The 15822-nt window shown below is 39.3% G+C and overlaps 1 protein-coding gene and 1 long non-coding RNA gene across 2 annotated transcripts; both read right to left on the reverse strand.

Annotated features, from left to right (window-relative positions):
* Positions 1-10: 10 nt before the first annotated feature.
* On the reverse strand, positions 11-8935 carry piwil1 (piwi-like RNA-mediated gene silencing 1). Its single transcript, XM_058388970.1, has 21 exons — positions 8828-8935; positions 7917-8025; positions 7328-7439; positions 6924-7052; positions 6361-6575; positions 5824-5945; positions 5661-5741; positions 5275-5472; positions 5015-5123; positions 4792-4918; positions 4590-4707; positions 4005-4119; positions 3728-3915; positions 3292-3364; positions 2925-3125; positions 2714-2817; positions 2050-2120; positions 1596-1749; positions 1389-1514; positions 1120-1267; positions 11-597 (listed from the first exon to the last, which is right to left on the reverse strand). The coding sequence occupies exons 2-21, from the start codon at positions 7983-7985 to the stop codon at positions 481-483; spliced, it is 2577 nt and encodes an 858-aa protein (XP_058244953.1). The 5' UTR covers positions 7986-8025; positions 8828-8935; the 3' UTR covers positions 11-480.
* A 1869-nt stretch (positions 8936-10804) lies between these two features.
* LOC131353298 (uncharacterized) lies at positions 10805-14472 on the reverse strand. Its single transcript, XR_009204611.1, has 3 exons — positions 13131-14472; positions 12558-12748; positions 10805-12365 (listed from the first exon to the last, which is right to left on the reverse strand). It is a non-coding gene; the product is annotated as an uncharacterized LOC131353298 (long non-coding RNA).
* Between the last annotated feature and the right edge of the window lie 1350 nt (positions 14473-15822).

Raw genomic sequence — 15822 nt, forward strand, 5'->3', positions numbered from 1 at the left:
AAAACCGGCAAACTGCTTTTATTTGGTGACGCACAAGAAAAACCACATTAAAGAAAATGTCCAGATCAATTCCAAAGCTTCTTGTACTTAATCCCACTTTATGAACTTATGGGTGCAATTAGAAATGTAAAAAAGTTTCTTGATATGTAAACAAGATCTGGTGCTTTTTTTTTTTTTTTTTTACTTTTAACTGAACAAAAAGTCAGCAAATCATTGAACTCTTGACTTAATCACCAAGGAACAGAATCACCAAGGAACATAATCAAGTTAACAACAAAACCTAAATCGTAAATTGAAAAGCATGACAAATCACCTGCATTCAACAACAATTATGTTTTCTAATTTTCAATTATTTTAATACTTTTCTAAATGGAAAAAAAAAAAAAAAAAGTCATGCTCGCTAGAATGAAAATTTCCCACAACAGAAATATAAGAAGCACAAACAGCTGCTGGCTAATTAACAGACGTCACATATGTCCTTTACAGATAGTAGAGCAAGTCGTCCAGGTTGACGTTGGGCTCCCTGTGGATGCTCTGACCGACCAGGAAGGCCAGTTTGTGGGCGTACTGACACGGTGCAGGAACTCGCACAGTCCCCTTCATAGGAAAAAGAAACACAGATTATACAGCATGTGAGCTAGAATAATTCAGTAAAATATAGTTCCAAAACAAGTCTTACATTTAACTATACAGAAAGCTCACTGTGTGTAAAGATGAACAAGCAACACCATGGCAGCCAGTGGAAAACTCGTGTCAGAAATACTTACTAGCACGTAGTTACGGCTAATCTTTAACTTGTTCATTTACATGTAGGAAAAGAACACCCCAAAAAACCTTGGTCTTTCTGACTTACCAGATATCACCCGTTATGCATAAATATGTTCATAAGAGGATTTAGATTTTGTGATTAAAGCAGTTTATGATTACTTTTATCACTTTACAAATCTAGGCCTAAGTCTGTTACATGTCGAAAAATATCATATACTCTCAAGATTAGACGATGAGAATTCTCCAATGATAGAGAAAATGTCTACATCCTGCTTACTTCATCAACCAGCATACTCCAGGGTAGTGTAGAAAGCAGGCTTGTATGAACACAAACGTATGTGGGGCTTTTACCTGCCAGTTATAATACAGGTGACAAAGTTTGTAGGTGAGTCTCTGCATGTGGTCTGGTCTGAGGCCGCTGCTGTCGTACACCACGTTGTAGTGAGTAGGGGAGACGCTGCCCAAGCGCACGGCCTGGCTCACAATGAAGAAGTCGTACCTGACAAAATCAAGCCATCAGCATTTAAAAAAACAAACTGCAGCCTGAAAGTGGGATCAGAATGACCGCTGAGAGCCAGAGAAAGAAAAAGATCAATTAAGTATTGTTCTACTAAACGCACCACTCGGGTCGTGTGACTTCGGTGTCGATGACCGTGCCGGAAGGAGGGTTGGACATTCTGGCATCGAGGAGAGCGAAGAATCTGGAAGCAATGCGTTTCTTCACCACCACCACAGTCAGCTTGGGCCTGTACACAGAAACAGCAGCGGATGAAAGAAACCCCAGAAGTGCGTCACAGTCTGTGTTGACGAATTGTGTCGAGACTCACGCGTAATTTTCTCCCATGGCCTTGATAGACTGCATGATCTGAGGCACTTCGTAGTCGACTACACTCTGCAGCATGCCGTCGCCCACGCCATCTCGGTACACAATGATGCGAGACGGCAAACACTTGTTGTATCTGAAGTAGGTCTTCAGTGCGGCTGAGGAAAATTATATCAATGTGAGAAGTGGAAAAATAAATGTAGTTACTACAGAATCGAGTAAAGTCAATTTATAAGCAAACAATCTGCCTAATACTGACAGACACAAAGGAATATCTTAATAGCTTTCTCAATGAAAATTATTCAATTCTAAATTATTGACTTTTTCTACAATATTCAACTACACTGCACTCACAGCATTTATGCCATAGAAATCCAGAGTAGAAAGCCCTAAAACAAACAGATTACTGTGTAACAAGATAATTTATGAGAATGGTCTTCACAGAGCACATGACATACCCTGCAGAGCCACTTTGAGTCCATCGATGATCTCTTGACCACGGCTCTGGAGGACACACTTTGAAAACCACCTGAAAGACAGTACCTTTGCATCATTACAGAGCAGTGCCACATACTTACAGATTATTTCTATTTCTAAAATCAAGGCAACAGTGACAAGAAATTGGAAATACACAAGACAACAGCCTGTGAGATTTAATAGAGAATCAACTCAGGTCTGTCTGAAGTAACCTGAGATACAGGTAGTGGTGTCAAAAGTCTCTGTAATTCTCTACCACTGAACTTTAAAGTGTAAAACACTTGTTGGATTGAAAACCTCTATTGACCGTTTGTTATTGTAGCACAATATGCAGAGGTTTACATGATATACAAAGGATAAATAAAAACCTCAGGAGCATGTGTTACTGTACAGAAAAATAAACAACGACAGGTTGGTGCGATGTGACGTAAGCCACAGCTAAACAGTTTGTCCTGGAAATTTTTAATCCTTATACGACAGCAATTCAACATGTTGTTCATTCAACAAGGATGTTATACTTCTTATCTACTTGAAGTTATTCTTAATGCTGTGGACTGTCTGTTCTTAGTTATGTAACAGCACCAACCGTGCACCAAGTCTAAAAGCCTTGTTCAGTACAACCTTCCACACAAGTCATATAATTACCTGGACATGCCCTGGTTGAGGCTGGCCACCAGTGCACCGATGGATCTCTTTCCTGCAGCAGTGTCGTGGTAGCAGTCGATACCCACAATCATCAAGTGCTTCAACTGAAAGGGTAAGAGAAGGCAAAAATTTGTCTTCATAGAATATACTCAGGGTTCGGGATAGGAGACACCATTGGAAAACGGCCAGCGCTTGAAGAACTGAACAGTACCGGGATCTCAACGCTCCACAGCTCTCCTCCCATCTTGCAGTTCATCTGCAGAGCGATTTTCGTGGCTATGGTCATGAGGGCCTGAGGTCTGCTTAGGGTGCGTGCCACTACACACTGGCTTGGAGTGGGACAGTCCACACACAGGTACTTCTTCACAGAATCATATTTATCCTTACGGTTGGTGGGCAGGATGACAACCACCTTACACACATATACATGATTTATAAAGAGAGTCCTTGCAAACATCACTGGATACTTTCACAAATAATTAACAGCAACCTGTGGACTAAAGATATTATACTCTTTGTAATCATAGGTAGTTTTACACAATTTAGGGTCATGCTTAAATCTACCAAATGAAACCCACCATCTGAACTTGTTGCCCCACATTCTGCTGAAGAGCTCTCAGCAGAGCCTCCTGACGATCGTCGTACTCAATCCTGCTCAGAGAAAAGAATAAGGCAGAAAAAGTGTGAACGTTGCACTGCGCTGACTTTTAACATGTACAACATGATCCTTGCTCAGTGTTGCTTTTCTACACAACATCCACTGCCATATGCTGACTGAATGAAATACAATCTTTTAAGGAGCTCTCCATTCCAGTTCAAAAACATGTTTACTTGTTGCTATGATAATTGATCAGCTTGCAGATAAATACTGACAACATTAGAGCAAAGTTCTGCACTACCTAACTGAAGTGTTTTAACAATTTTAAGAGTGAATTTAAAGAGAGCCCATAAGACAGTAATGGCACGACATCCCAAAAATTCCTTTCCAAACAGTGGTTAAGTAAGTCGGCTCACATTCCTGCCCTCTGCATGCGGATGCCCATGGGCCCAGACACTTTGTTGAGCGTCTGCAGCAGGGAATGAGCGACTTCAGCGTTACGGCGCGTATAGAACATCAGCCAGTTTTCGAGAGGCATGCTGCTGATGAGAGGAAGTCCTCGCATCTCTTTAGACCAATCCGCGGCCCATGGGTTGTACTCATACTGCACACACAAATACACTCAACTTAGCAATAGGGAGACGCATGCATACTATTCTAATTTTTGTGTGTTCATTCCGTGGTTCCTCTTACTGCTCTCGCTCCCTGTAGAATCCTCTCAGCAGGAAGAACTCTTCCAGTCAGATTCAGCAGCTTGTTCTCAAAACTTAGACCCCATGTACTGAGCGAAGCCTGAGCGTTGGCATTCCTGGAAGAGATTTATTTCAAACACTTCAGCAAGACGTACATTGTAAACTGGGTTTAAGTCTTGGCACAACGGCATCACGTGACAACTTGGCTATTTTATTTGAACATTAACACAGTATAAGCCACATGCGTAGTAATAAGTTTGCTACAAACAAACCTTTTATTTTTCAAACTAATTTAATATATCTGGCATTCAAGTATTTAGATTGTATTGTCATAACATCACATTATTTGCTCGGGCTTGTGTTGCGTAACAGTCTCTGTAAATACACAACACTTATATAGACACTACAAACTTTTAGTGAATTTAAAATACAGGTCTATTTCAGTGTCCACACTCCTTCCTGTCTAACAACTCTGGTTCCTCTCCTCATATGGTTTCTTCCTCATGACACAACCTCAGACATTGATAGTTAAATGCATTTGTTTTTTTTACTACTATACAAATTAAATCGCAGTCACATTTATTACTTGCTCATGTTGTTGATGAATCTGCTGAGGCGGTTCTCCCTCTGTTCTGGGGTCAGTCTGGTGTGAGCGGAAAGATCCTTCATGATGTTGAAGTCGCTGCGCATCTTATCAGTCAGACCTGAGCAAGTTACAATTATTAGCACAATAAGAAAGTCGTCTACAATGTTTAAGTGTCTGTGTTTCTCCAAGCCCTCAGACGGACCTGTGAGATAGCAGAACTCTGGGATGAGTAAGGCAGGTCCTGGTGGAGGAGCTCCCGAAGGGCCCATTCTTTTAATGTGACTGACCAGCAGTACCTGGTTCCCGTCAGTGATCTGCAGACCGTATTGCTAAAAATCCACAAAGAAAACAGAAACAAAGTCAGTAGTGAAACAAGACTCACCTATAAAGGTGAAAACCTAGTCTACCCTAAAAGTCTACCCTACCTTCATAAAATACTCTTTGAAACTTATATCAGTGTCTCCTCTCTTAAAGGTGTTGTTAGGCGTGTGGTCCCAAGCGATGTCGTCGATCCTGTACGTCTTGTTGTTATACCTTTGAAATTTTTATCGTATTATTAACTGTTGTTAATAACTATGGCAACAATTTATAACACACTAGCTAACTATAGAATTGTGCACTCTTGATATAAATACTCTTGCATAATGAAACAGCATGAACTTTGAATGTTGGTGTGGGCTATTACTTGGTGAGAACAATGACTCCAACCAGCTCCTTGGTGCAGATGTCAACGAAGCGCTGGTCTCCGCACTGCTGTCTCAGATTGCGCATGAAGTCGAGAACAGTCTCGCTGCGCAAAACCTTATGGCTCACATCAAGACACAGCATGATGCTGGACTCGTACTGCAGGATGTTGGTCACAAAGCCAGGCCAGATGGTCAGCCTGCAATAAAGAAAAACAGAATACAGGTCAAAGGCTTCATAAGACAACGCACACATTTCTTTTAATGACTTTTACTCCAGTGCAAGTCAGTCACAACTACTTACTCCTATGTAATGGTACCCAGTCTACACTCCTGTTTGCCTACTGAAAGAGTGGAACTCTTGTTCTAACATACAAACTGCAAGTACCTGTGCTGAGGGATGTTCAGGGGGTCCTCAGGGTTATAGTAATGACGGCCAATTTGCTGCATGTTTAGAATCTTCAAAATCCTGAAAACAATAACTGAAATTGAAGCACTAAAAAAAGAAAAATCAACAAGACTTCCTGCTCAATGCAATCATCATCTCATACCTCCTGAAAATAATGTTATAGAACTGCAGGCATACAGGAGAGGATGGAGGCAGCTCATTGGTCAGCGTGATCGTGATCTGAATGTCCTCTTCAGTGTTGCTTTTAGTCCACAGCACTGTCTCCTAAACAAACACTATTACCATTAGCTCCCTTACATGGGATATGTCTAATTTAGCCAAAACACTTAGAGGTCTCAAAGGAATACAAAATCATTTTCTCTATAACTAACAGAGAAAATGCTTGGACAGCACTCCAAAATGTTTCCCTTCAGAACATCAGAAAAACATCAGAAAAATCTGTTTCTCATAGTAAAAACTGAATAATACATATAAGTAAATACTAGACTGTGGTATGAATCCTTGAAAAATATGCCCACTACTTTTACAGGTGAGTGGTTGTCTGTGGATTCTGAAGCTTATGGCTAGAAAAGTGTACAAGTCATCTAACAGTGTATGAGCCATTGGCAGAGCATCTAAAGCTGAGACTAGGTAGGTCCCTTAAAAAAAAATCTAAAACGTTGTTTGTGTCGCCATTTACGGTGTTATGAAGTCGGTGAGGCAGGAACAGGATGGCTCCATCAAAGGTCCTCGTTTTGCCTAGTAGCTCCTCGTGATTAAAGAGCAGTGCGAAGCGCATGCGCCGAGACTCCACGGGAGGTTTAAAGTCCACGTGGTACTGGAACAGAGCCCACTGGGGTCGAGACAGCAGGCGCATATAGTTCGCCCTGAGCTCAATGGGTGAGCCAGACAAACCTAAAAAAACAAACAAACAAAAAAACAAAACAAAAGAAGAATAAAAAAAAAAATGTTAGCATTGTTACCACAGTTCATAGATCAACATGAAAAAAGTTAAAAATCAAACACAGTTCTGTCATTTTATTACTGTACAAATAACAGTCTGAAGGTGTTTACACTTGTTTATAACTATCATCTACAAACAAAACAGCATTGAAATACATGTACCTTTTTACAAAACAACATCTACAAATATACTTAGTGTAAATATAATAGATTCAAATGAACAATATTTAACAAATTAAAAATAAAAAATTCACAAAAGCCAAATTAAGCTTTCTAACACCCTCTGAAATCAGCACTGACCTGTCTTGGACTCCTTGACATGTTCCATCATCTGCCGAGTGTTAACTCCTGAATCATGGAAGTCCCGCCTGCGTCCTCCTCTCTCTCCGAGCTTCACCTGCTGGAAGCCTGCGGAAATCTGGAACACAGCTGGAGAAACAATTGTAATACTGCTTGTCATGAAACATCAAATTCACCAACAATGACAAAAGGTATTGCAAAACAAGCGTTTTATTTTGAAATGAAATAAAAGAACTCTTGTTAAAAAATTATTTCACAGGGCAGAAGAGGAATATTAGTAACATGTTTCCATTAACGGGACAATAAAAGGTCAAAAATCAGAAATGGTATGTAGGTGTATACGCCAAAGTATCTGATAGCTGTGATCAGCTAAACGTCAGGATACGCTGGTAATGTAAAGCTACCTTCTGCTGACACCGGTGGCAGGGCCGATTTCTGTCTTCCCCTCCCTACGAGCTCTCCTTCGGACGGCGCCGGCTGCACGGGTCGAGCCGCCTCCTGAGGCGGAGGTGGTTGCTGGACAGGAACATTTTGTGTCAGAAGGTTTGTATTCAGCAATTAACCACTTACCCATACTCCACAACGTCCTCAGTAATCGTTATATCAGAGTGATCAATCTGTAATCAATAGACTCGTCACACTGAACATCTTTTATCATATACAAGCCCTGAAAAATCCTTTCCCTGTTTGTGTTTTTAAGAAGGCTGATTGATACTGTGATATCATACTATGCATTTCAACAAGTGTTAATTTACATCTTTTATAAACGATTTAAATCTTTTATTCTCTGAAAAATTAAAGTGTTGACGTCACAACTATTCAATCTTAATACAAACATAAAGCTCATGAATGACTAAAAAAAGAGGACAAAATTTCACATTTTAATTTAAAAGATTGTCTTTAAAACGTCTATAAAATGTGCACCCAGACACTGAAACTCGTGCTAACATTTAATATTAGATTTAAAAACATTAAAAAATGAAGCATCCTTACCGCCCCTGGAGCTGCAGTCTCTTGGCCACGAGCTCTGCTGCGGGATCTAGCTCTCGCGCGTCCGGTCATATTGTCTACTTACTTCAACCTTTGTCTAATTCCAACAAAACTGTAAATGAATATATAAACACATTGTAATAATAATAATATAAAAATATAACGTATGAAAAAAATCAATGAACACAACAATCCTTTGCTAATATGGGCAGGTCCAACATCTAAGCACGTGCTCGACACATGGCTGCCTCGTGCTCTTAGAGACTAGTTAGCGCCTTTCAAGCGTTGTTTTAAATGATCATTTATTTGTTTTTGGAGGGGTTTTCTCCCCCACAAACGCCGAAAAAAAAAATACCCAGATGAGACTGAAAACAAATAACATCCATCAGGATTTTTTTTTTCTTAAATACTCGATGAAACAAACTTTTTTTTATTGCATAAAGCAGTGTTAAACACGTCGTGGAAATACCTCAAGAGGATTTATTTCACATACTTATGTGCATATATACAACAATATGCACAACAAACTCTATTTAACCGGACCATTAATCTTTTAAAGACAGAGAGTTTATTATGCTAACCACGCTAATCACCGGAGGAGGGGGGGCGGCGGAAAGTCATACAACATTGTGTGTTAATGTAATTCATGGAAATGCCACATTTAACGCACTATTTCTTATGCTGTGCAACATTTGCTGAACCAAAGTTTTATTAAATTAAATCTGAAGTAGTGCGCGAGGGCTAATTATTTGACTGAGGGCTATCTGTCATTTGCTCGCTACTTTAATGTGCTACTTACGACAAACTATCTAATTAGCATTCATTTTAAATCCAGGTCGCCTGGTAATAAACAAATGTACATTTCTAAACATAAGTATTAAAGTAAAAGTCATATTTTAGTTACACATCCTCACCTTGATTGTCCACGACTAACAAGGAGCTCAATTAACCTTCGACCAACTGCCGTGCACTGTCCTCTTCACCACAATGTATCCATCCGAGCAACGGTTATCGCATTTATCTGAAAACTTATATATTTATCTTTTAAAAAATTAAACCATCTGTTTTATTGCCCCTAGTCTATATTTTATGGCTCGCTATTTTAAAAACAGTCACATTAAAAAAATAAATAAAATAAAATAAGACAGGGACTATTTTAATTGGAAGAATACTACAAGTAGTTAAATTTGGGTCGTGAGATGTACATCGGCGCTACTTTTTCTCGTTCACCTCCATTAGAAGATGGCACAGGTGGCACGAGCTTCAAATTCAAAATGGCGTCCGTCCACCAGATGACGCTCAAACACAGAGATACAACAGAAACCTACAGAACGTTTGGTGGAAGAGAGACGTTTAAAAGTTGCTATTACTAAAAAAATAAAAAGAACAGTCTTTCTTTTGGGTTATAAAGAATGTTTAAAGAAGTAATCATTCCGGCAGGATGTTCAGATTGTACTTTCTTTTCGAATGAACTAAATAAATTTTAAATTTCCCACTGGGAAATTCCTATTTGGGAAATTTCCCATTAGATTTCCCATTGGGATGAATAAAATGTCTACCTGTCTGTCTGTCTGTCTGTCTGTCTATCTATCTATCTATCTATCTATCTATCTGAATAGTTTTGTGAAAACATTTAGTAATATTTAGGTTAAATGTTCAGTACTATCAAACTGCTGACTGTAAGGAAGGAGTGACCCTGTTGGAACAAAAAGGAGTAAAAAAATGACAAAAATCTGATGGACTGTTATGGGAATCGGCTTAATGGCTTCCAGAGCATGGTACTTTCCATCAAATTCTTGAAGTTTGATCCTAAGTTTCTATTACTGTCTGTTTGGAGTTTCCCATATTTTCCCCCCGCAGCTACAGAAGAACTCTGCTAATACTCTAATACTTTGCCAACATGTTAAACACATTATTTATATCATACATTAACTGCAATGAACCACCAAAGCATTTCAAAAACAACATAATGACTCAGGAATCTTAAAATCCATGAAGCATTACCGTTAAAAGCAATAATAAATCCATACCAGAGGATTACCATTAAATAGCACCAAACCTCAACATCGCCCTTTTTATGGGTACCATTAGGTTCGACATATTCTACTAAAATAAAATAAATAAAAATCTGTTAGATAAAATAAAACTCTTTTTAGGAACCACTGGAAATCTTTAATGCTTTTTTTCCAGCATGGGTCTGATGAATTGCAGATGCTGTTTTAGTAACATCATTGTTCTTTAGATGTAATGTTCAGAACTATGCCATGAGTCAAATTAAATGTGATGCAAGTTCTTCTTGTGCAAATTAAACGGGCTGGTAAGAACAGAACCACAACTCAGTCCTGATGAGGCCGAATCTCTGACATGATATCCACCAGAACATAGTCACTTCTAGCCATATAGCATTAGAGATGGTTGGTTGCATTTTGCATTTGAGATATTTGTGGCTCAGATTTCAAAAAACTAAAACTGTTTAACACGGCTACTAAATCTATCACCCTGGTTATAGACGAGTCCTTTCACTGCACCCACATCTCAGGACTCAGAAAGGAAAACAACAGGGCTATAAGATACTTCTTGTAAAAATTACCATCATGACATGAATAGATAAGACTAAAGTTTATTTAAAGTTTAATTACAGTAAAGCATATAATTTATACACTTATACACACATTCTACACCAAAATCATTATTATAATTTTCATATAAAGCGTTTGGCAGACACCATTATCAGAGCAATGTACATATATAAAAAATATATAAAATAAATATAAAATTTTGAAAGCTTTATATTATATTATATTATATTATATATATATATATATATATATATATATATATATATATATATATATATATATATATATATATATAAAAAACATTACCAGATATTTAAGACTTATCCTGTCTCCGATTTGCTTAAGGGAACAAATCCTGCCCCCTCCACCCCATGTGCAGAACTGCTCCCTTTCTTCGGGCATCATTTGTTTTGAAGTAAGCATGATCAGTGAGAGGCGAGTCGGTAGGATGCAGGGAAATAGACTTTGACATGAATTCTGAATGAACGCTACTCATTTCTCATTTCTGTCGCCTGCTCAAAGTGCAGTCAGCATCCATCAGGAGAGAATTCTCTCATGTCCGGAAATGAGCTGGTGCATTTGTTGTGTGCGCTGAGCTCAGATTTAAGGCGAAGCCCTAATGAGCTCGGGAAGAGTTAGTCCCTGGTCAAAGGCAGACGCTTTTCCCCTTTTATGATTTCTTGGTCGCCCATAAATTTCTCCTGTCATGCTGTTTATTGCTTCTTAGTCAGTTTTTTTTAGTTTGTTTGCTTCCAAAACATGATGCATGTCGTCTATTCGCCGTAATCCATGCCTCCCTTTTGTGTTTCCAGTTACAAAAAACATGCTGCTAATACATTTCCATTATCACACTGCAGTTTTTTAGTCACTGCTTGATTTTTTTGATGCTCCATGCCATGTCGTTTGGACACAGGCTTGCCTATTGTTCTGTGTTTCATGTGAGAATTGGCATGGTTTAAACTTAAGGTGTCATTAATTCCAGGCTGGATAAAAAATATTATCTGTCTTTTCTACAGACTGCTACTGAGTAAGATCAGAGAAAAGATACTAAAACTGCCTATTTTTATTTCAAGCATGCTGGTTTAATAATTCCTCTGCTTCTCCTTCTGGCCTGATGAAAGGAGTAACCACGGCCTCATCGTTTCTGAAATCTCGACATCAAGCTGTTTTAAAAATGGTGGGTTTTGCAGGAACGCTCCATAGCCTGATTTCTCCCGTTCTTGTTTCCCACACACTTTGATGAAACATTAATGATTCAAATGTAAAAGATTCTGCTGGAAAGTCACCCCACACACACCACCACATGCCCCACCCACCCCAACATCCCAGTTGCCCCCATCATTTATCCACAGCCAGGGAAAGCTTTCAGAGCCAGCACTTGGCACCTCGGAGTGGCATTTGAGGGCAGACTTCAGGCTGGCTTTCATATCTGAGATCTGAGCCTGATTAGAGGCTTCGTCCTGAGGGAGAAATCTCCCAGCCGTCAATGTTTACCTGCTCGTGATCAAGATGGATGACTGTCGCTTTTTATCTTTGATGGAAATGCACACGGTGTCGCTCGTTTTATTTAGTACTCAACTTGCACAGTGATTCCTACTATAGTGCATGACTTTAACCAACTATACGTCATGTACACTCACTGTCCACTTTATGTACATCTTCATTTGGCCAATCATATGCCAGCAGAGCCCACTGTAGTGTCAGATTCCTGTTTTCATGCTGACACGATCGGACTCTGAGTGGTTCCTCTGCTTCTGTAGCTCATCTGCTTCAAGGTTCAAAGTGGCTTGAGTTGCTTTTCTGCTTACCATGGTTGTAAAGAGTGATTATTTAAGTCCAGTTTCTTTGCGCCATTCTGTGTAAACTGTAGAGACTATTGTGAGTAAAAGTTACAACAACAATAGAATCAATGCATGGTCATATTTTAAATATTTAAATAATGACTGCAGTAACAGAAGAAAAATTGCGTAGCATGATATTAAAAATGGTAATACAAATCAGATTAGCATCATAATCTGCTGTGTTAGCCTCCCTATTGTCGATCCATACAAAAGCTTATACTTACCACTTATTTTATATATAAGTGTCTCTGATAATTGGGCTTTTTTTTCTTGAAAACATAAATGCAAATTGGTATGCACGTGAATCTCTCGGAGCCTCTTCATTCATTTTCATCTCCATCATCATCGTCTCTCACATTTTACTTTCACCGTGTTTTATAATTTCCCTTTTTCCCGGGCCTTATGGGGCGGAGAACTAAAAAAAAAAGAATGAAAGAACAGAAACAGTCAAAGTTTCCCTGATAAACCAAACACTCTGTGCTTTAATCTGCAAAAATACAAAATGACGGCATTATCTTCACGCTAACCAGCTCTGACTAACATGAATGGACTTCTTTGAACTGGTAAGTGGAAACAAATGTCCTTTGAGATAAAGATCCTTCTAGAAAGCCGCGATTGCAAAAGACAGGCTGAATATGTTCGGCTAATTCAGCATGCAGTTGGTCTACTGGCGAAGAAAGAATTAGCAAAATGAAACATCTGACCACGTTTTCGTCCTTCTGTCCGAGCCCAAAAGCAATCCCTTCACTTCCCGTTAATTGTCGGAAGATATTTGAGACACGACAAACTGTACTTACCAAGAGTGCAATTCAATTAATTGAAGATGAAGGACAGCTTTGAAGTCTGCAGACCGAGTGGAGCAAATGGGGCTCACTTTCGTCCCTGTTCTGCTTCTGGCTTTGAAACACATGTTCTTCAGGGAGCAGTTAACATGGCTTCCAGAGATACACACCAAGGCACCGATGTACCATGACCTAGGTCATGGTCTAATGACTGCAGCTTAGAAGCTTTCACATCTTTTATTACGTGAATCCACAGAGTTGACAGATATCCTTAGAGTTAGCTCGGCACTTAGCAAAGCAAGCTGTCGAGATGAAGGGGAAACTGAACGTTCGTGACAACTCGGTAATCGTACCATGTTTGCCGTGTCACTTTGATTAGCCGCACTCGTCCCGATATAGAGATACGGAACTGGGCAGATGCAGGGTGCTAACTCTGGCACTAATTAGCATGCGTGTCTGCTAATCAAAGACGACGCAGTGACTTCTTATTCCACGCGTACGTGGGTTGCATATGTGGGATATATACGTTTAGACACGTTTAGTGTTAATCCTGACAGTGAAATTGATGCTTGTTCAACAAGGGTCTTTAAAAATCATACACAGGAACCAAATATCCATCCACCGACCAAACCAGAAACATTCTTCCTCTTCTTATTTTCTTTCCCGATTTAACCTTCCTAGTTTAAAGGTATACTATATAGTATAAGTGTACTCTGACTTGTGAATATCAAAATGGATTTCTAAACCTAAAGTGTTTTTTTTTTCAATATCGCATATTCAACAGGACACTTTCCTCACACATACACACACACACAAACAAAACGTGACCTTCAAAAAAATTCCCTGAGCGTACGCTTGAATTCCTGGGCCCTTTGGCACCATCAGCTTCCCCTACACATGATAACACATAATCGGAGCCAGTCGGTGCAGCGCCCTTGACCTGTTCCACATCTAGCAGAACTGCTGAAGGGAGGTAATGCGGGCAGGCAGTCATGAAGATTAAAAACAAAACACTCTGTGATACAGTGGAAGTTTCTGTTCAGGACCTTTGCCAATTATTATGATTGGAACGATCGAGGATGCTGGTCAGAAGCCGAAACAGTTGATACTGAACAGTGGTTTAGGGTTGAAGCTCGAGTTTCTATTACAATATATGTAGATTAGGAGGCAGGCGCAAAATGTAGTGGAGATTTTTCTACCACACATGATTGAGTGAACGTTGTACTGGAATGTGTTTTTAAATGAAATTGAAATAAAGTCCAGTATCATCTTATGAGCAATGCATGTCAGTCTACACTATAAATAACTTTATTAATGCCTGTTTTGTTACTCCACAGTTGTTTAATGACTCATATGAAAGTTGTCACTCAGGACTTTTGTGGTGTTTCATAAGTATTTCTGTTGTTCCCTAGCCTGCTAGGGACAATTCATAGAATTACTGTTGGTTTTTTTCCACACAAATGTTTCTACACTACATTGTGAAAAGTTTTGGGACGTCTGCCTTTACATGCACATGAATATAATATGGAGTTGCCCTGCCCTTTGCACCTAAAACAGCTTCAACTCTTCTGGGAAGGCTTTCCACAAGGTTTAGGAATGTATTTATTAGTAGACTATTTCTCTAGAAGCGCATTTGTGAGGTCAGGCATTGATGTTGGACGAGAAGGTCTGGCTCGCAGTCTCCGCTCTAATTCATCCCAAAGGTGTTCTGTGAGGTTGAGGTCAGGACTCTGTGCAGGCCAGTCAAGTCCCTCCACACCAAACTCACTCATCCATGTCTTTATGGACCTTGCTTTGTGCACTGGTGTACAGTCATATTGGAACAAGAAGGGGTCATCCCCAAACTGTTCCCACAAAGCATGAAATTGTCCAAAATGTCTTGGTATGAAGCTGAAGCATTAAGAGTTCCTTTCACTGGAACTAAGGGGTCAAGCCTAACCCCTGAAAAACAACACCTGAATTCAATGATTTGGAGGGGTGTCCCAAAACACCCATATTGGCAATATAGTGTATCTTCAATGTAAATGATGATATCAAACCCATTTCTGCTCTCTGAAAGGCTCCAAGTGCTTGTTCAGCTATAATCTCTTAATAAATTCGATGTAAGGTTATCCAACAGGGAAAAACTCATGTCTCACACTGAAAGCTTACAGTGAGACAAGCTTGCTTCTTTGCGTGATCGATGACTGTTTGATTCTTTGCACATTTGTGAAAAATCTGTGTTTTTCTGGAACTTTTCGGTGAAAATATCGCCCCTAGTAGGCTAGGGAACAACAGAAATACATATGAAACACTACAAATTCCTGAATGTCTACTTTCATATAAGCTTCATATTAAGCACCACTGTGGAGAGTGGAACATGACAAAGACATCAAATCAGCAAACATGGAAACAACAAAAACCGAACTCCTCCGGCTAGTTAACCACATTTTAAGTATATACTAATTCTGCACTATAAACTAACCTAATCTTGTTGCAGAGCCAGTCACCACGGTGTTGCCTGAGACGGTTTAACACACTATTAAATGTTTAAATGCGTGTTTTTATAGATTTAGTGTTGAAAAATGATCAAATGAAATGAATTTTTAAGAGTTACAAGGGCTAAAGAACCATATCTTATGCACAACACGAAGTTGGATAACACGTCCAAAACTGAAACACAGCACAAGAATTAAACATTATTTTTGGCCCAGCATCCAAAGACTCT

Source organism: Hemibagrus wyckioides, linkage group LG05 (assembly GCF_019097595.1).
Source record: "Hemibagrus wyckioides isolate EC202008001 linkage group LG05, SWU_Hwy_1.0, whole genome shotgun sequence".
Lineage (NCBI taxonomy): Eukaryota > Metazoa > Chordata > Actinopteri > Siluriformes > Bagridae > Hemibagrus > Hemibagrus wyckioides.

Bases quoted from the DNA above. Each gene is read 5' to 3' on its own strand.
- piwil1 (XM_058388970.1), bottom strand. From the start codon at position 7,985: ATGACCGGACGCGCGAGAGCTAGATCCCGCAGCAGAGCTCGTGGCCAA. The intron at 4,919-5,014 runs GTAGGGTAGACT...GTGGATTTTTAG, and splicing joins TCAAAGAGTATTTTATGAAG to CAATACGGTCTGCAGATCAC. The intron at 4,708-4,791 runs GTCCGTCTGAGG...TAACTTGCTCAG, and splicing joins AGAGTTCTGCTATCTCACAG to GTCTGACTGATAAGATGCGC.